The sequence below is a fragment of the Vidua macroura genome, chromosome 7 (genome assembly GCF_024509145.1).
Source record: "Vidua macroura isolate BioBank_ID:100142 chromosome 7, ASM2450914v1, whole genome shotgun sequence".
Taxonomy (NCBI): Eukaryota; Metazoa; Chordata; class Aves; order Passeriformes; family Viduidae; genus Vidua; species Vidua macroura.
This window is the reverse complement of record NC_071577.1, coordinates 31254142-31274405: the sequence shown is the minus strand read 5'-3', so window position 1 is coordinate 31274405 and position 20264 is coordinate 31254142. Positions and strand designations below refer to the sequence as shown.

General features: G+C 43.9%; 1 protein-coding gene across 1 annotated transcript in view; it reads left to right on the top strand.

The window, feature by feature from the left end:
* The window catches only part of HEG1 (heart development protein with EGF like domains 1), a 51672-nt gene extending 31789 nt beyond the window's left edge, over window positions 1-19883 (top strand). The window contains exons 13-21 of the mRNA XM_053982696.1: window positions 743-837; window positions 1649-1707; window positions 2135-2295; window positions 4002-4136; window positions 8814-8856; window positions 8959-8996; window positions 9490-9577; window positions 11026-11200; window positions 12746-19883. Coding sequence (XP_053838671.1) covers window positions 743-837; window positions 1649-1707; window positions 2135-2295; window positions 4002-4136; window positions 8814-8856; window positions 8959-8996; window positions 9490-9577; window positions 11026-11200; window positions 12746-12895 — 944 coding nt within the window. The 3' untranslated portion in view covers window positions 12896-19883. The remainder of the gene's footprint in view (window positions 1-742; window positions 838-1648; window positions 1708-2134; window positions 2296-4001; window positions 4137-8813; window positions 8857-8958; window positions 8997-9489; window positions 9578-11025; window positions 11201-12745) is intronic.
* The last annotated feature ends 381 nt before the right edge of the window (window positions 19884-20264 follow it).

Sequence of the window (20264 nt, the reverse complement as noted above, 5' to 3'; positions counted from 1 at the left end):
GAAAAATGGGAAAGAATTGGAGACTTTATAATGTTATCTGCAACTGTATTTGTTTTTCTGGTGGAACATAAAGCTGGAATTCTGAGTTCTCAGTTCCACTGAGTATCTCATGACACTTAATACAAGATTTAAGGGTATTATCTCTACAAGTCTGGACATCTCAGATTATTGCATTCTGCTGCTGTGAATCAAATATTAATCTAAGCACAGAAAAATGCATCTTTTGGGCCTCTTTTCAAATGTCATTGCTCATTCTCTCCAGCAGTTTGAAAAATGAAAATGTCCTTTCCACAGTGCTTTATTTTGACTCACTGATTTGATCTCCTTCCATTACAGGGAAGAGTAAGAGATTTGACATAATTTGACCCCCAACTATCATAAATTACTTTGGTACCTGACACTGTCTTCTTACTAAATTTACCCATCTCTCCCTGTGTTCAGGGATCTATTTAAGTTAGTCTGTGCTTCTGCATGAAATGTATGAACACTGAAGTGAAATGCTGTCTGAGCACCGAGCTCTGGGATTTGACTGGGACTGTGAGAACATTGCAGCACATTTCCTTGGGGAAAAAACCCAAGGCTGTAACTTTGCTTTATTGGGGCAGTGACTCTCAGATCTGAATTTTCTGTATGCCTTGTAAAGAGATTTTCCATGCACACAGCTTCTCAGGTAAGGCAGATGAAACATCTACACATGGCACAGAGATGTGTTCCAACTAACTTGTCTTATTCGACTTTTTAGTGAGAATATTTATTGGCCAGGTTCCCCTGAAACTTAATATCACCCACGGGAAGTACACAGAGCTCCTGCACGTCGAGAGGGAGATCCTGGAGGTGGTGAGTGTCCTGGCTGGGACTTTGGCAGTGCTGGTGGGACAAGTCCCCTTCACTTCTCTTATGATTGTCACATTTCCCAGCCATTCAGTTTTAGCCATGTGGCTCTTGGTCAGTTGAGAGCCAGAGCTGGACAGGCTGTTGGCTTCCCCAGAGGCTGTGCCATCAATAGCTCCAAAAAGACCCATGACTGGGGATCATCTGCACATCCCTGTGCAGTTCTTATCCAGATCACTGCATGCACAAGTTCATCCTGTTAGTGGTTCCTGGGCTGGGTGCATTTCATTCCAGCTCTTTGGAGCAGGTGATTTGGAGATGCTGCCAAAGGAAGGAGGTGCTGGGTGGAGTCACTGTGATGCTGCCTGCACAGCTTGTGCTGGGGAGTAAATACAAACAACTGCACAGATCCAGGGTCAGGGAAGATCTGCAGTCTCCAAGGGTGCTGCTTTGAGGTCAGCCTTGCACGGGGCTCTCTCCCTGCTGACACCTGGCTCATCTCTGACCTTTGTGGCCATTACACAGCAGGGCACAGGCAAATGCTCATGTCAAAAAATTCCTGCGGCTTTTTTCTTGTCCAAGGCTGTGCAATGGTGACTTTGTTCACCCCTTACTGACAACAGGGCAGTGCATCTCTCTTAATAGAACAGATGAACCTCTGGGATGCTCAGAGCCCTCTTGGTCTCAGCAGGCATCTCTGGGAAACACAGGGGATAGTGTCAGTTACTCAGGAGGACTGTCCCATGCTACATCCCATGGGGCTGCCTCCTTCCATCATCCCCTGGGGCACTAACAGCTGCTCTCTCCCTCCTTGCAGCTCAATGCATCGCTGTCAGGCTTGCCAGGATACCACCACTCCACAGTTAAGGCAAGCAGGTAAGGCTAAGGCCACCAGGGGAAGAATGAGAAACTAGAGCATTTGGGATCTTCAGCTTGAGAGCCACACTCTCCATTTTGAGTCAGTGCTGTGCTTGATGCAATCCAGCCTGGCAGTGGTACAGGGCATGAGGAGTGCCTGACCAGCTTGCCAGGCTCAGCTGGTATTCTCCTCCTGTCCTGAGCAGCTTGGGGATAGGCTAACCAAGAAGGATTTATGGCTGGTTCCAAAGTGAGCTACCAGCATCCCTTCCAGCTCCATATTCTCCTCTCTGTGTATTGGTTAGTCCTGGCTTTAAGGTCTGTTACAGTGCATGTAGTGCTGTGTCTGTGATGAGCATCTCTTATGTTAACAGCAGTCCTATGTATAAGGTGCTAATGATGACATCAAACCTGACCTGTTTTGTTTTGTTTTTTTTTTTGTTAGGGAGGCAAATTTTGTGCATGTTTCAGTGCAATCCACGTTCTCTTTAGCATCCAATGTGACTTTCTTCGATGTTATCAGCAGTGTGAAAAGCTACATTCGAACTTGCAAATCCCCCACTGAAGCCTGCCAGTTCATATCAAGCCTGAAATCACTCCACAGAGGTAAACAGCATCTGGAAGGACTGTGGCAGGAGGGGAAAGGGATGTTTTATTTGGCTCCTTTTATAAAAGGGGGACAATATGTTGTCATTTGGAAAAACCCCCCTGTATCTTTTTATCTTACTTAAATGGGAGTCATCTTAAGAACCTCCCAGTACAAAAGGGATGCAGATACCAAGCCTTATCTTTGCCACATGTGTAAGAAATTTGCCTCTCTGTGAAAATATGGTGCAGCACAGGATTAGAGACATTGTAGGGCAGCCTTTCATCTCTGGGATGTGACACTGGGCCCAGCCAGATCAAAAAACTGTAAGTCTTAATTTCACACGCGCGGCCGGGAGCCAGGGAAATGGTGTGAAAGCCAAGAGACAAAACCCCGCTGGGGAACTCGATTAGAGCCACTGGAGGCTGCACGGCGAGCTCTGCTCTCCTGCCTGCCCAGTTCAGTGTTGCAGGTTGTAAAATGGTTCACAATTACTGAGACTTGTGATTTCTGTACTGACTCCTCTATCTGCCCAAGGGCAATGTGGATACAGCACAGAAAGACGTGGAGAAGAACACCAGTGTTGTGCGTGACCTTCTCCAGGTGGACCCCAATGCTGTGCCCTGGCATCTCCCAGCTCTCACTTCCTGAGGGAGTGATGGAGGATGGAGGAGATTTATCTGTGAGGGGTACCTGCAAGGAAACTGCTGCACGTGGTGTTTTGTGACTTTTGGGTTCAAGGCTTTAAGGTTTGGCCTCAAGGAGGATGGAGGGTGGCAACGCTTAGGCTGGGTTTAGTGGGAAACCCCTGGTAATATTTTGGCAAAGTAAACATGCAGATGAGAAGTTTAGTGTGTGCTTTTATTGCAATGTGCTGTATTTTAAAGCCATACTCTGCCCATGGATTGCAGGTTTATTTGGGTAAATCTGCTCAGATTCTACCTACCCATTACCTCTGATACAGTGCTTCTGTAAAGTCAACTTCTAACTTGAAATAAGCAGAGTAAGAAACAAATTATATTCTTGTGTAAATACCTAGAAGAAAACATGTCAGATAAAAAAAAAAAAAATACCTAGCAAGGAAAGGTTTATATAAGGAGAGTGCCAAATGAGTGACATATTTTCCACAAAATCCTATTTCTCACAAATATTTATTAATTCCATTTAGTCTGACCTCTCAGTAAAAATGTAAATTTGATGTCACAATTTCCATCATTTATCCACAGTTTTGCTGAATGCTCATTGTAACAAGTCTGACTTTCTAAATTAAAACACTGCTTCAAAGTAATGTAAATGAAAGTACAAATTTTTTGTTTGAAAAATGAAAAAATCCAGTGCTTAATACTGAAATGGAAAAGAATTGGTTTGGTGTAAGCAAAATGTTTTGCTTGATATAAACTTAAAAATTGATTTATTGAACTGTGTCAGGGCATAAATGTGTTTGAGCTTGAGCCAAACCAGATTTCTCTTTTTCATTTCCCCTTCTGCTTCTGAACTGAAACATTTATTATTCACCCCCTCTATTTGCCTGTACAAATGATGGTAGATACACAAGAATTGGTGACAGTGTAACGTTGACTCCCTCCTAATGAAACAAATATTACTTAAAAAAAAAGAAAAATATTAAAGCAGCACATCAGCTGAATGGGATGCCCAGGGAAAGCAAATGTGCATAATGGTGGTTTCAGACAGAACCATGCTGATGTTGGCCACCTCTTCCCAACAGCTGGCAGCTTGTGCAGACAGAAGGACCCTGAATGTGACAAGGAAACTTCAGAATGCACCGACTTTGATGGGGTTGCTCTCTGCCAGTGCAAAAGTGGGTACTTCAAATACAACAAGATGGACCACTCCTGCAGAGGTATTGCTCTTTATGGGGTGTACTTTGCCTGAATTTTCCTCAAAGTTTCTGTTCCAGTAAAATGAGAGTGTGCATGCAAAACCCTCAATATTATGAATAAATATTAGCAGCTCAAGTTTCTTTTATTTAGTTAGGGGGCTTTTCAGCAGACACTGAAGACACAGTCTCTCTCTAGGAATAATATTATCTCTTTCTGGAGCATGCTGTGAGTCACAGTGATTGAGGAGAGGGAGAGAGGGGCCTGGCTGCTTTGGGCTCCAGTTCAGTGGCACAGAGCAGAGATGACGTGTGTCTCTGCCTGTTTTGATTTTGTCTGAACTCTCAGTGAACTTAGGGGAAGAGCTTTAAACTCAAAAGCTTACATTAATATATCATGAGTATTTAAAAATTTGTATCTGAAAATGATTATGAATTTATTTTTCATCTGGGTTTCAAATATAAATTTTAAGCTTAAAGATTGTGTTATTTTTTAGCTACTCCTCAGATCATAAAATTTGGTTTTGCTGCATTTTAAACAAAGTCTTTGCATGCCAGTGATCAAAATGACTCCTGGAGAAACAGGGTGTCCATTCCCCAGTTTGTGGTTGCAGTAAGGCTTTTCTGATGACATATCAATAACCATTGCAGTAGTGGTAATATATTGCTTCTGGCACTGCCTGCTGGGTTGCTCTTGAAATAGGCGGAGATGTTTTGTCAGTTCCAAATCTGAGAGTGAGAAAAATGTGCCTGGAAATAATTCATGTGCTACAGACTCTGGGAGGGACAGCTCAGAGATGGGCATTTCTGCTTGCCAGGTCATGGCCCTGCCTCTCCTTCACTCTGTGGCTCCTTTGTGACAAAACCTTTCCCTTTGTGTTAAAACCTTTCCCTTTGTGTTTTCCTCCCTTCCCCATATCTTGTATGTTGGAGGAAGGATTTTTTTGGGGGGAAATATTGAGCATCTCCACCAACCCTAGAGAGTCAGAGAAGGGCTTATGTAGTGAGTGAGGAACTGAGCTGAAACTTGAGAGGTTTTTACCCAATTCTTGTTCCATCATGGACAGTGGGGACCCAAGGAAAGTTACTCCATTTGTCTTGTTCATGTCTCTTGCCAAGCAGTGAAGATAAATACCTGAAAGGCTGTGAGGCACTTGGGTGTGCTGGTTGCAGAGGCCTAAGAGATCTAAGACCTCGTACGTGTGATTACTTATGAAACTTGTTTGCTGTGGAAAATATAAAAACCTCATCTGTAAACAGTGAGGCCTCAATTCCACCTTCATCTCGCTGCTTTCAGTAGGATATATCTTACTGATCAGCTTGAGAGTGTCTGAGGGACAGGGCTGATGTTGGATTTAGGCTGTAGTGCACAGACATGAGGGCAGCACTGAGTGCATGGTGCCACTCTCTGACAAGATGCCAGATTTTCATTATCACTTGTGCCCATCTGGGCAAGCCAGGTGGTTGGGATTTTTAAAGGCTTTTCCAAAAGCCAAACTATGGGCCTCGTTTGGATATTTAGGGCTATTTTGCTGATAAATATAGCATACAATATACCAGCCTCTTTGAAAATCTCTGCCCTTTTAGTGCCTAAACAGGAACTGAGGTCTCGTGAGCATCCGACCCTCATTGTGGGTTATGAAAATGTGGTGTTAGTAGCTCCAATTATAGTATTTGCAAAGAGGGAAATGGCTATTGTGCTGCCCTGTCCGGTCTCCCCCGTGGGAAGGCTGGGAGAATTGGCTGCCCTGACCCACAGGATTTGTTCTGTCCTCCTGGTAGCATCTGTCCTCAGGGACGTGCTTGGGAAAGCATGCCATGGGCCAGGGAAGGGCTGGGTCTCTGAGCCACAGGAGGTCCAACATGTTGGCCAGGGTACCTCTTGCTGTGCTGTTCAGTGTCTCTGGGTCGCTGCTGATTTTCAGCCTTCTCAGTGTCTTCAGGGCTATTTCAGTAACAGAGCAGCAAACCCAGTGTGCCAGCTTTTCAAGGGCATGCTATTTTTACTGGCACAGAGTGTTTCTGGAGTGAAGCAAGGAGCAGTAAAGCAAGTTTCCAAAGAGACCCCTGAGTGTCTTTTGGGAAGGCAAAGGAATCCTAGGTTGAAGAGCACAACTCAATAGCTTTGCTTGGCCTCTGACACTTAGGCCTTTCCTCTGTTCCCTGCTTGTGTTTGGAATCTTGCCAAGTGAGTGTGACAGCGAGAGCTCTCCTGGGAACGTGTTCAAAGGAGCAGCAAAGATGCCAAAGGAGAAAGCAAAGTGGCAGGAAAAGACACAGGGAGGAGAGGAAAATACATAAGCATCAAGTTTTTAAGTAAGACAGAGAAATGCATATTCAGGATCTTGCTTTTCCTCTTTTCTGCTCCTATATCCTCCTGACCTGAGAGCAGCATGCCAGCGAGGTCCCAGGGCTGCTCCTGCCCATGCCACAGCTCCAGCATTGAAACTGCTCAAGGTGTATGTGCCTCACACACATTCCTGGGCTAGGGGGCTCCAGCACCTGTCTGCCTGCTCCTGCAGGCCTTCCCAACATGCAGGTGGTGGGATGGAGCTGGGATACATGGGGCTGCTGTGCTCGTTAGAGAAGGCAACTCCAGTGAGCTGTGAGGTGATGCCTCCCTCCCTTCCACTGCACATTTTGTTACTGCCCAATCCTGTGGTGGAACATTCACTTCATGATGTTTTCAGTCTGCTTTTGTCAGCCAGTGAAAGGAGCAACAATTCCAGTCTCCTTTAGCTAATGCCCCCAGTGAGATGAATGAGCCAGGCAAGGATTCTTTGGGATTTACTATCCTTGCCCTGTCTGTTTGCTGACTGGGGCTCTTAACTCTTTCACAGTTACCTCTGGTCTCTTCCTTTACTTCAAAGAAATCATCTTAGAGGGAGAAAAATATATCTAGTAAAAAAAAAAAGCATCACACTGTGATGCAGCAGGGGGGCTGTGTAATGAGGGTCACCTTCCCCATCCCCAGCTCTAAATGGAATGAGGGAGGTGGTGAAGGAGTAGTGGGGCTACACAGGGCAAAGAAAGGTGTGCAAGACCAGGTATTGTGGACATCAGCCCTCCCACCATCATGGGTGCCACTTGCTACAGCAAGTCTGTGTCTACAGCCACAGAAGTGATGGAGTGCAGCAGTCTTCCATGTCCACGCATCCTGAGGATGTGAGGTAGGCAGAAGATGGGAAATTTTGCTATCCCTAGGCTTGCAACATCTATTTCTGGGAATTAGAAATCAAAAGGGTCAAAGAGAACCTGTGAGTGTTCAGAGAAAAGCTGCAATAATTAGGGAGACTCAAAGATCTCAGTGGCCTTGGCTTTATTAAAGATAAAGGAGTGATTTGGTGGTGAAAAGGAGAAATCTGATCATGTAACCTTTTCCAATCTAATAAGTAAACGTCCAAACTTTAGAATATGACACTGGGGTAATTCAGACCAGAAAGAAGGTGAATGTTTTTAATGGCTGAGGAAAATTAACTTTATGAGCTTACAGTGCTGTGCTTGATTGTCTGTCACTGAAAATATTAAAATCAGTCTTGGGTGTTTCTCTAAAATGTAGCTCCAACTACTTTATTTGAAACTGGAATTAAATTTAGGGAAATTCTGACAGTTTTAAGCAAATAGTGTTTAAGGGAGGGAAGAATCCATAAGCATTTTTGTTTTCATTGAACAGTTCCCTGTGGAATGTGCTACAGGGGTTTTCCAGACCCTCGGGTGATGTCTTGCAGACCCCCAAGGGCTGCTGCCTGTGCTAGCCCTGGTTGTCACTCTGCCCAAAGTGACTCTATGTCACTCCTGCCCAGGCCTTTGAGTGGCCACCTTCACTGCCTCTGTGAAAGGCAGCAGATCTGCCAGAGCTCTGGTGGGACTACTGCTGAGAAAAGCAGTGATCTTATCAGTAATTTGAACCTTATAGTTGTGTGTCCAATGTATCATCCCCTTTGCTGTTCATCAGAAGGGTAGTATAATTTTCTCAGATAATTTAGGATAGCTGTCCATAAGCACAGAAATGATTTTATTTTGAAGTGATGGTTCCAGTTTTTCATTAACATTTTGCACATAGCAGTTTTCTGGATTATTTAGACCTAATAAATTCAATTTTTATTGTACAGTAAAATACGATGTCTCAAAATTTGATTTAGCTGCAAATTTGAAAGATCAGAAAAAAAAGTGACATGACAAAAAAAAACATTAGCATCTCACTTCAGGTTACCCTGACTGTGTTTGCATAACATCTTGTTGCAGTACTAACATTTAGAAGTACCAATGCTAAAATAGCATAGTTTAAATGGGCTTTCAAAATGAAAACTGGAGGCACTTGCAGATTTTTTTACATTGCTATTTTGTGTGAAGCAGTACAAGTGCACAGTGAGTTTTCATTTGGGCAAGAATCTCTGCTGGGAATGACATTGCCAGCAGCCTTCCCCGGGCCAGGCTCCAAACTAGCTCTGCTTAGAAGCCCTGAAATGGTTCCATGCAAGTCAGCAGGAGGTATTATTCACCTTATTCACGTTAAGTGCACGATGTTTTCCCCAAACGAGAGGACATGCAGCCCCCATCCCAGCGCACGGCGTTCCTGCTGTGCAGCCGCGGTGCGGTCGGGCCCCGGGGCGCTGGAGGTGAGGCCGCCGTGGAAGCGGCGCTGGGAAATCCCTGCCGGCTCCACTGCGCGGTGCTCACGGCCCTTCTCTCTGGTTTTAGCCTGTGAAGATGGATATAAGCTGGAAAACGAGACCTGTGTGAGGTATGGTGACTGTTCTGCCCTCCTCCTACCCCACCATCCTTGCTCTGGTGACCTGTTGGCACAACTGAGCTGCTGAAACTCCCTGTTCTTCTCTGTTCCCAGCTGCCCCTTTGGCTTGGGTGGATTCAACTGTGGAAACCGTGAGTACCAAATTTCATTACTTTTATTTTCTGCAGTGTCAGAAGTAGGAGATTTGAAACAAGTAATTGCAAGTGACTGTGTCTAAAATGCAGTAGGTACACACTACTTTTTTCAGTGCTTTTTGTTCCTTCATTTTCTGTTAAAAGTAATTTTGTGGACCTTCTTTCATAAAGCTGACTTAATGTCATCTAAGGAAAGGAGATCTCCTTTCCCTGTATAGTCTGTCAGGATAGCACATATAGTGGGCATTCTTGAAGCAAGATATTTGAAGGCCTATTTAAGTTACTCTGACCTATCAGTGAAGGCAATTATTGATTAGGGAAACAAGAACTTGTTTCTATTTCACTTGAAAACTTAAGGCTCTATTGCTTATGGGGAGGGGAGAAGGTAGGAAATAAGCAGCTAATCCCCTTGCACGGGGACTGTGGATATGTTACACTGGGGTTCAAAACCACACTGCTGTTTCTCAGCCTCTGTCTCTCCTGTCTGCAGCCTACCAGCTCATCACGGTGGTGATTGCAGCTGCAGGAGGGGGACTGCTGCTGATGATGGGCATAGCACTGATTGTCACCTGCTGCCGGTAGGTACCGCTGCCAGCCCGGCTCAGCCTGGGCATCCTCCCTGTGGATTGCACCATGCTCAGAGCTCCCCATGTGAGCTCCTAAGGACTAAAACATAGCAGAGCTAAGGACCAAAACATAGGTGAAAACATAGGCTCAGCACGTGGGTTAATCTGAGATACTGAAGTATCACACTCTGCTTTCATTTGGAGAATTTTTACTTTTTTTTTTTTCCCCAGCAGTCAGGCTAAACAATGGACCGGGTGTCTCTTAAAGGTACACCTGGAAACCATGTCCTCTAAGGATGGAGAGGCAGGGGAGTCCTTCCCACACAGAGCTATAAAGCTCTGAAGCCGGGAAGTAAACTCCAAAAGTGCAAGCTAAGTAGAAAGGAGCAGTTTAGGCAACCGGAGAGGTTACTTGCCATTGCTCAAGTGGAATTTGAGTGTATTTAAGGCTATTTTCATTCACCTTTATGGACAAGTCCTGCGTGTGCTCTCACTCTGTGTGTCTCTCCCTCTCACACACACTCACACACATACACACCTTATTCCCATACCAGCAGGTGGCTTTGGACAAGACGTACTTGCCTAGGAAGCTCTATTTCCTAATTTATGTAATCTGAAAAGGGATGCCTTGCAGTAACACCCTCTCCCCACCATTCCAGTCCCCAAATCTAGGATTTCAAAGCTCTCTGATAAAGTTGGCAACTGGATTTGTCACTAATATAGATGTGGCAGTGGTTTGATTGTGGCCCTGTTACCCCATATTTTGAGCCAGGGGGATGCCAGCAAACCCCAGCCAGGAGATGAGGTGGCCCAGAGTGCAGCTCTCCACAGGAGTGGACTGATTTTCTCATGAGTCTTGGCCTTGGGCAGCTTATGTGACTTCCTGGAGGATACTCTGCTTTGAACTGGAAGTGTCACCAAAGTTCACTCATTAACCATTATAGTCCTGAAGGGACATTTGGTGTCACTCAGGCCAGCTCCTTGAAGGTCTTCCTTCTTAGGAATTAACATAGTGCCTGCAAGTGCTATAGTTAATAGCATGGGGGCTCCTATATGTTTTTCTTCCTCAATATCCATGATTTTTTCATTGACTTAGATGAATACACATATTTTTAAGAGACAAGGGACATAGCTGGAACATGAGGGGTTCAAACTGAATGTAGGGGAAAAATCCTTTCACCAAGGGAGCAGTAAGGCAGTGGAACAGGTTGCTCAGGGAGGTTACCATGTAACTTTGGAGATTTCAAATCCCACCAGATAATGCCCTGAGTTGCATGATCTGACTTCATATCTGATTTGGCTTCAGAGCAGATGACTGGACAACAGTCCGAGGTGATCTTTGCTCCCAGTCAAGACCCGTAACATCAAGCAATGCTCTCTCCTGAGATCATGTCAGAAGTGTATACAAGATAGCAGGATAAGTTGTAAGTTTTCACTTTCCCTCATTCTTTTATAAACAGGAAGAATAAAAATGACATAAGTAAACTGATTTTCAAGAGTGGGGATTTCCAGATGTCACCTTATGCTGAATATCCGAAGAATCCCCGAGCACAGGAGTGGGGCAGAGAGACCATCGAGATGCAGGAGAATGGAAGCACCAAGAACCTGTTGCAGATGACAGATGTGTATTATTCGGTATCTATCCCTAGATTAATTTTTAACCCTTTGTGCCTCATACAGGAAAGAGATATTCCATTATTTTTGGAAGTGCAGATCCCTTTCCTGCAAGATAAAAGGGCAAAGCAAATGTCTTCCATAACAAGGTATTTTAGGAGTCCTATTGGCTCTAGCTATTACCTGTGGTGAATATCACAAAGAGATATCATTAGGAAGAATGCTGAGGAAATGTCTAGGAATATTTTGGTAAAAATGCCCAAAAATCCCAATCCTAGAGTAGAGAAGGACAGTTAAAGGTTTTGGATAAACTGCTAGGGTTCCCATTTAGCAGTTTTCTCCTGTCCACCCTCACTGATGAAGTGGAAGGTTGAAACCTCTGTCTGGGGAACTTTGCCCCAAAATAGGAAGATGCTGGTCACTGAGGATCCCTCTTTTCCTCCATTCCTTCCCTCTACTGGGTACATAAGGAGCATCCCTTCAGCTCTGAGGGAATAAGGAGTAATAGGCTGAGTAATAGGGCACAGAAAGACACAAGCACAAGTTGTTATGTCATGGTTGGTACCATCTGCTAATGGCTGTATCCAGAGCTGTGGTGCTGCTCTATCATCTGTCACTCATTTTCAGCAACATGTACTTAAGGTGTGTGTGGGTTACTCATGAGAGTGAAAGTCGCAGGATTTCACCCAAATAACACATTCTGGTCTCCTTGCTTTCCAGAGCAGAGAGTATTGCTATTTTCCTGGCTTATATTTTAAGTTTTTCAGTGAGCAAATTTACTGCGTTGCACAGCATGGAGTCAAACAATTCTCCTTCATGCTTCCACTGAGATATTTGAAATGAAAATGCATTTCCTATTTTTTTTTTTTAAAGACTCTCATTATGCTGGGAACTAGAAGTGGAAACTTTTTAGCAAGCAGTAGGTGATGAGGGTTTTGCATGGATCTGCTCTGTAACAGATTAGACCAAGAGGCTTCATGTTATTCACTGGGTGAAAGGATTGTACAGACTTGATCTTAGACATCAGTCTTCCTCCACCAAGCGTCCCCAGGAGTCTTAGTTACAAGAAGGGAAGAGAAAAGAAGGTCAGACTGTTTTGTATTTGACATATAATTCAAGGGCCTGTGTTGGGAGAGGAGGTACCTATGGTAAATGGGGAGAGAAATGCCCAGGTAATACTCAAAGCAGAAGACTACCTTTGATTTTCTGTAATTGTCTCCTTTAAGGATGGCTCTGAGACAATATCCTTTTAATGAGAGTTGTTTCAATACCTGAGCTCAGCAGTAGATGTTTTTTAATTAAAAATTAACTGTGTACTTGAACTGCACTTGGCAGAGTCAGGTAAGCTTCAAGTCTGTTCATTGGTCAGATGTTGAAATTAGATTTCATCATAATAATCCCTTCAGGCAATACAGCAAAAACTGTTCTAGATTATAGAGATCATTAGAGAGAACCATTGTTCCCTCTAGCTACTGAACCAACAGCAAAGAAATGTGGTAAGGCTGTGCCTGAAGGAGGATTTGAGTGTCAGAATAAAACCTTTTTTTTTTTTTTTTGCTAATACAGCCAACTGGACTGAGAAATCCTGAACTGGAAAGAAATGGACTTTATCCTCCCTACACTGGTTTGCCTGGATCTCGACATTCATGCATCTACCCTGGACAATACAATCCATCCTTCATTAGTGACGAAACCAGAAGAAGAGACTATTTTTAGCAAAGAGTGGAGAGGGAGTGGAAGATTGACACAGTTGTGTGGCCCTTAATTCCCAGGTGCAATCTGTCTCCTGGGTAGCTGAGGCCACATCAATCTTACTCTTCCCATTTAATAGGAAGGACTTTGAACTTCATGCTGAGCATTGCTGCCCTGAGGGACGGTCACAGTTGCTGAGCATCAGAGAGGAGGAGGAAGAGGAGGGAATGGCTCAAGAAGCACATCACTAAAAGACCCAGTGGGAAGCTAACACGTGTACTCCTTATTCATTCTTCATTCTTGGCGCTACATGGGCAAGCATGGATCAGTGCAGGCAGATGAACTGTGCCCAGCACTCTTCATTGAATACCACTAGGGAGTGTCTTGTTTACAGATCTCGTTCACTGTTGACTGTGCTTGTCTTCCTAGCCACCCTTCACGCAAAGATTCACTGTGCAATTGCTTTTGGTCAGGCAAGTTTCTCCACTCCATTTTAGACCACTGCCTTGCTGTCGGCTTCTTGCAGGACAGGGAAACTGGCTTGTCTTCTGGCCCTCACCTTTGTACTGGTAAAAATTCTCCAGATTTCTGAGTCCTTGCCAAAGCCCAGTGTCTGGCAACGTTGTCTGAATTCATGGGTTGATTGTCTCCACGGAGTGCAGGAAGGTTAGTCACATCACTGCAATTTTAACAGAAAAAAGGCACAGTTGTTCCTCTGTGCTGCTTTTAAAACCTTCTGTATATAGGGAATGTTGTTGCTTTGTCAACCAGTATTGTTCAGAAGTGATGCCACTACACGCCATCATGGTGCTTCCATATGGGATCCTTTGGGGCTCTGTTTCCCTGCAAGGATTTAAATGCCTGTAGACACAGCAATACAATATTAAATAATTACTCACAGGGAAGAAGAAGATGAGCTGTGACTTCAGAATGATTTTTATGTGGCATCTGTGAAGGAGTAATAATGCTATAGCCTTGGCTGGGCAGAGGAACCTGAATTCTGGGCAATGAAGGTGGGATATGTTTTCAAACCTCCACAGTCCACCTTGAATTTGTAGGCACTGTGGAGACTTTCAGTGTATTGGAAAAGAGGGCTTACTGCAGTCAGTTGCATTTAAGAAAGAGAAAAACATGATGCTTGCAATCCTAGCATAGCAAAGGTCACTTATGTTGAAGTGTTTTTCTTTCTTCCATCCTAGTTTCGAGTGATTCAGACCAGGCAAGTTTCCTCACCCAGGTGTGTTCGTTCATATTAGCAGAAGCTGAAGAATGTAAGTTATTACATGTCTCACCAAAGATCAGATTGAAACTTATGGACTGTATTCTGACCTAAAGTGAGTGTTGAAAGACATCTTACTAATCACAGAACCCTGGAATGGATTGAGTTGGAAGGGATCTTACAGATCATTTTTTTTCCAACTCCTTGCCATAAGCAGGGACACCTTCCACTAGACCAGCTTTCTCAAAGCCCCATCCAACCTGGCTTTGAACACTTGCAGGGATTGGATAACTTCTCTGGGCAACCTGTTTCAGTGCCTCACCATTCTCATAATGAAGAATTTCTTTCTTGTAACTAATCTAAATCTACCTTCTTTGCTTTAAAATAATTTCCCTTGTCCTATCCCTACACGCCCTTGCGAAAAGTCCCTCTCCAGCTTGCTTGTAGGCCTCCTTTAGTTACTGGAAGGTGCTCTAAGGTCTCCTTGGAACCTAATCTTCTCCAGGCTTAAGAGCCCCAACTTTCTCAGACTGTCTTCATAGCAGAGGTGCTCCAGCCTCTGACCATCTTTGTGGCCTACTCTGGCTTCATATCTTCTTATGAGACCACTGAACACAGCATGGCAGGTGGGGTCTCTGGAGAGCAGAGTGGAGGGAGAGAATCCCCTCCCCACCCTGGTTCTGGTGCTGCCCAGGACACAGCTGGCTTTCTGGGCTGTGAGAGCACATTGCTGGGTCATGTTGAGCTCATTGAGCTTCTCGCCAACCAGCACCGCAAGTCCTCGGGGCTACTTTCTATTCTCCAACATTTGTGCTTGGGACTGCCCTGACCCACATGCGGGAAATATAATTAAATATCATGAAGGATATTTGCCACTTATCTTTACTGCACTGTTAATCTGAGTCATCCAGAGCCTGTTTAGCTACAAAGTCCAGATGCAGTTTCTCCTCTTGAATGTGAATGTGCTTTTAATTCAAGGTGACTGCTTGTATAGGGATAACAAATAGCACAGTTCCTTCGTCACTAACTCACATATCTGTAGTGCGTGCATAAGCTGATATTCCCTTCTCTCCCACCATGCTTTAAAAGACACAGTGCCTGCAACTAAGTTCATTAGGTGGCTCAGCTCACTGAAGCACTGAGGATCACGGGGTGCATCCCCCAAAGTGCCTAACCCCAGTTCAGATGCTCATGTGTTGTGTGGCTGCTCACTGCAGGCAAACCTGGGGTGATGAGGAGCTCTCCATCAGGGAGCTGGTACTTGCATCCTACAGATGATGTGAGTTCCCAGATCCTTTCCCAGCACTTTGAAGGCTGTTGTGTTCCCTACCAAAAGTCAGTAACAGGTGTCCAGAGGAAAGTGAGACAGCAACAGGCAATTATAAGCTGTGTTGGCTTAGAAGTTTCTGGTCCCTGCTCACATCTGTCTTGTTTTCTCAAAACTTCAAGACAGAAAAGGTGCCACAGATGTGCTTGAGAAGGCACAGTTAGGTGCACCAGCCATAGCACACAAACACAGTGTCTTTTTTACGCCTCAGCTCTTGTCTTCTATGTAGAAGCAGCAGTGTGAGCTTGCAGAGAAAACAGAGCTTTATGGACACCTAGGGCAGTACCCTTTGCACTTACGTGAACTTTCGGTGACAAGGCATGCAACTTCATGCCTGTCTGATCCACAGTCAGCCTTGCAGCTGGTAATGCACAGCTGATCTCAGCTGTAGGGGAAAGGAATGGATGCTCATGGGAAGTACAGCTGCCTAAGGAACTGTATTTAAGGAAAGCTCTACTTATAGTGTCCAAAATATTACAACAGGTAAAGCACAAGAATTAGCTATTCCCTGCCACGCTGATCAGAGTTTTCATCCAGGACAGAAAGGACTGCCTTTCCCCCGGTATGGAGCAGAGTTATGTTTTTGTTACAAAAGAAAAGAGGAAGATGCAATTCGTGCTAAATCTAAATCGAAAGCCTATAGACAAGCACTGGACTTTGTTCCTTTTCAGTAAAGCAGCTTGTGATAAGGAGGTGTCCCAACAATTACGAGCATCCCGTGATTTACCCATGTGCCAGCATTTCCTCAGATGGGGAAGCATTGAGGCCTATGCTTATAGGCAAAGATGTTTAACTGCTTGGTTAGTTCAAAGACTAGGAGATGAACTGCTGCGTGTCAAGTACAAAGGACAAAGTAGGGCACACCAACTCAATTGCAGATCAGTCCTTCTGCACAAAGAGTATATGAACAAAACTTCTGGTCTGTATCTGCCAACACATTGCAAATTGCAAGGGATTTGAGTGGAATTGAGATAGGACTATTTCTAATGAGAGCACACAAAAGTTTGCAAGTAATAATTTTAATACCTTAACGGTCTTCAAATGCTTCTTGAATTCTATCTGGAGAGAAAGAGTCTCAGTAAATCCAGCAGGATTTTCTGAGTGAGGACTGCAAAACTTGGAATTTTCTGAAAGAGTGTTATTGCACTGAAATTTTCTCTCTGCCAATGCAGGTAAGCACTGGGGCATTTCTTATGAGGGTTTATCCATCGCAGCATGACCTTCTGTTTGGCTTGGGTAAGAAAGGAGTCTCAGAGCCAATGCATAGTCCACAGGAGGAGGAGGAAAAGGGTCTCTCCTGACCTGCCACACCTTCTCTGGATGTCTTAGGAGGCCCTGCCCAGCAGGCAAGAGAGGGGTTTAGGCAGGAGGAATCAGCACCCAGATGAGTGCAGGTGGTTTCCCCCACAGTGTTCCAGGAAGCTTTTGGGAAGGTGACAGAGGCAGCCTGGGGTGATTCAGCCCCTGTGTCTCCACCAGCCCAGCTGCAACCTGTGCTGCAGTGCTGGTGTCTTCAGCCAGGCACCACCTGCTCCCAGCTCCACTGGGACAGAAGGGTTGGGTGCAGTGCACTGTGCTGTGTTACAATTTATGATGGTTATTTTGCTGCAGTGTTCACTGCCTCGCCCCAGCAGTATGGACTCACCCAGCCACAGCAGGGATGTGGGCAGTGCTTCAGTGCAGGTTGTCTCTGTGTAAAGCTGCCACCAGGATCCTCTCTGTGTCTGCCATGAAAAAAAGTGCTGTTTGGCAGTGGAGTGAGGCTTGTTACTCCTCTTGGGTATAAGAAGGGTCTCTCTATGTGCCCTCAAGCCCACTTTCAAAATCAGATGCTTCTCTGTTCACAACCTAATTCCCTGTAGGATGTCTAAATACATGCAGCTTATTTCTCATCTCTCTTCTGGATTACTTCTAGCTATCCCAAATTGAAAATTTTGAGCACGCTGGATGATTTTGCCAAGGGGAATCACTCTCCACTCTGTGAGAGGATAGGAGGGAAGTGGCATGTTTTTGGTATGGAGAATGCAAGTGGTTCAGCCAGATGTGGGGAAAGGAAGAAAAACTACACCAACACTGCTCATAAATCTGCTACTGCTCCTGGCTGCTGTGGAAAGTGAGGGAAGCAGTCAGCAATGGCCCATGGGCAGTTATGTGGGTGTATTTTTAATTAAATTTGGAAAAAAATGCTAATTCTGTTGCTTGACAGGAAAAATTGTGAGTGGCATGTGTTTGCTGCTATGGTGCTCTGCCAATTGTACTGACAAAACGCCTTACCCACAAAAATACCCCTGACAGTCAGCACAGGAGAGGCAGTCCCAGTGAACTGATCAGCAAAACACAGATCTGAGGAATCTTTCAAAAGGATGCAGTCTTCCTGTATCATGCTGCTTGCCCTGGCCAGTCCTTCCAGCTTGCACTGGGGAAATCAGGGTTGTTTCTTCGCACTGTTGAAAGCTCACAGCACTGAATTGGGCTATAAGTGGAAAAAGCGGGCCAGGTTTTCCCCCACACTGGAAGTGTTAGGTTTTATAGCAGCAGTGAATCTCATTGCTCTTGTGGCATTTCCCATAATATCCACTGGCACAGTCATGTACTGAGTTACAACTCATGAACAGCTTTATGGAAGTTATCTGCCTCCACACTGCAGAGTAGTAAAAGGCTTTAAAAATAGCAATAAATTGCAGTTAGAGAGAGATATTTATCATTGTGAAATGGTTTGTGCCAATACTTGAACAGATTGTTTGCTGGGACCTGAGTGAGCACAGAGTGGGTTTGGACACTGCTGCAGATACTCTGAGTTGCTTTCCCAGGATTGGTCTCTGATGCTAGTCAATGGCCACATCCATTCCAAATCCAGCTGGAATTTTCATTCCCTAATAGTAATCTTCATCTTTTTTCTTTAAATTAACAAGAACGGATGCATTTTAATTACATGCTCTTCCTATGCTGACTAATGTTTTTTCCTCTTTACACACAAAGGATGTAATCCAGCATCCCTACAGTGACTGGAGTAACTCTCCCATGGACTGTAAAGAAGTTTGTTTTAGGCCTGAATTACTCCACCACCAGGGTCACCTGTGTGTAGTACATGCTTTCCCATGGCTCTGTCTCTCTATTTCTGTGATACTGTTCCTGCCTTTCCATGTTGTATCTATTTTTTTTAAAACATACTTATTACTGTAGCAGGATCTGGGTTATATGAGAATGAACAAAACAGCTTCAAGACCTGAAACAGTTTCCTGGGAAGAGAATGAATGTGAATTTTGTGTAGTTGTTTTACCGGTCAGCCAGCTTCTTTCCTATCATGTAATATCTAGGGATGTAGAGATGCTTTCTGCTGTCACACATATCAGCTGCTCTTCAGATCACTCTTGCCTGTCCCTTTAGAAATTAAGCAAGATCTTCTAGATTCAGAAGGGGAATGTCCTATATGCTTGTAAGAGTTTGGGACCTTTTCAATGTACATTTAATTCTTCATTCCCTTGAGCTGCTGAAATTGAAAAGCAGGAGAGAAATTCACAAAGGAGTAAGAAGTACCAAAATTAAAAAAAAAAATTAAAAAAAATTATTTTGCAGAAGTGTGACTTCAGTACTGTGAGGTCAAGTGTGGGATGACACCTCTTGTGTGTTTAGTTGTTTAGTCTGTGTTGCATAATATCCTTGTTGAGAGAACACCTAGCAAGGGTGCCTGATGTTCCTCCAAAGTGGTATTGAAATGCTAAATCACTCAGTCTCTATTTCTCTATTATGAAATGCTAGAAGGGATGGGAGTCTTACTTGGGTAAATGACTGCAGCAGGCAGCCCCCAGCTCAGCAAAATCCTGTGTGGAAAAGTCCTGTGGAATACAGTAAACACTGATCACTTCTCTTGAATACGGCTATAGAATTTGCTGGACATAAAAAATCTTCAATAAAGTCTGCTAGGATCTGTTTACTTTAAAGAAAAAAAAAAAAAAAGAAGCTCAACTATTTACTACCTTAATTTTTTAAAGGAAATTCTGTTAAACTCAGTCATTTGCTTTAAACCCATTAAATTCTACACGATTTTCTCCTAGTGGAAGGTGAAACTTGGTGTGTAAAATCATAATGATTTATTTAAGCAGTTTTTAGAATTGCAGCAGTAAAGCTCACCTTTTGTGACCTCTCTTCCAAAAGATAAATTTTCAGCATTTGTTTGTACTTCTTTACAACCTGAACGTAAACCTGCTTTATGTTCTTGACATTGCTCCACTCCCTTCCCTCTGTCTCTGAATGTTTGCTTCCTAGTCTCTGGGGTTCTGAGGATGTTTTCCAAACCAGTATTATTTAAAGCTGTATCATATTTTCAACCTCCACTAATTATACAGTACTGTAGTAGCAAAATATAATTTTTAAGGATTGGATTATTTTTATACCTGCATCCAATATTATTAAATCTGGCGTTCTAGTCAGTATCATAAAAGGATACAATAAAACAATGAATATTACTATGTTCCCGCTTTTTTATTGTCTTTAGCTTTGCCTGTAAAGGGAAACATATGCAATTTTTAGGTGGTTTTAATTATTATTATACATCTAATCCAGAAAATAAGAAATTGCATAGAAAAGAAATTGCTTTTGTTCTTCTGATGGTGCTTCTTGATCGAATAACTAAATTGAAAAGCAAAGAGGAAATGGTTATGTTCTGTTAGTTGTGCCAAACAAAATTGTGTTCAGCGGAAATACAAGTTGTGTTCTGATACATTCATCTTGGTGGCACCAAGCAACTCAGCTCATTTTAATTTTTCCTCCATTTAATTTTTGCTGGAACTGATAAAGTTGTGTGTTTACGTGTGTGAGTGCATGTTGGAGGGGAGGAAAACCTCAGG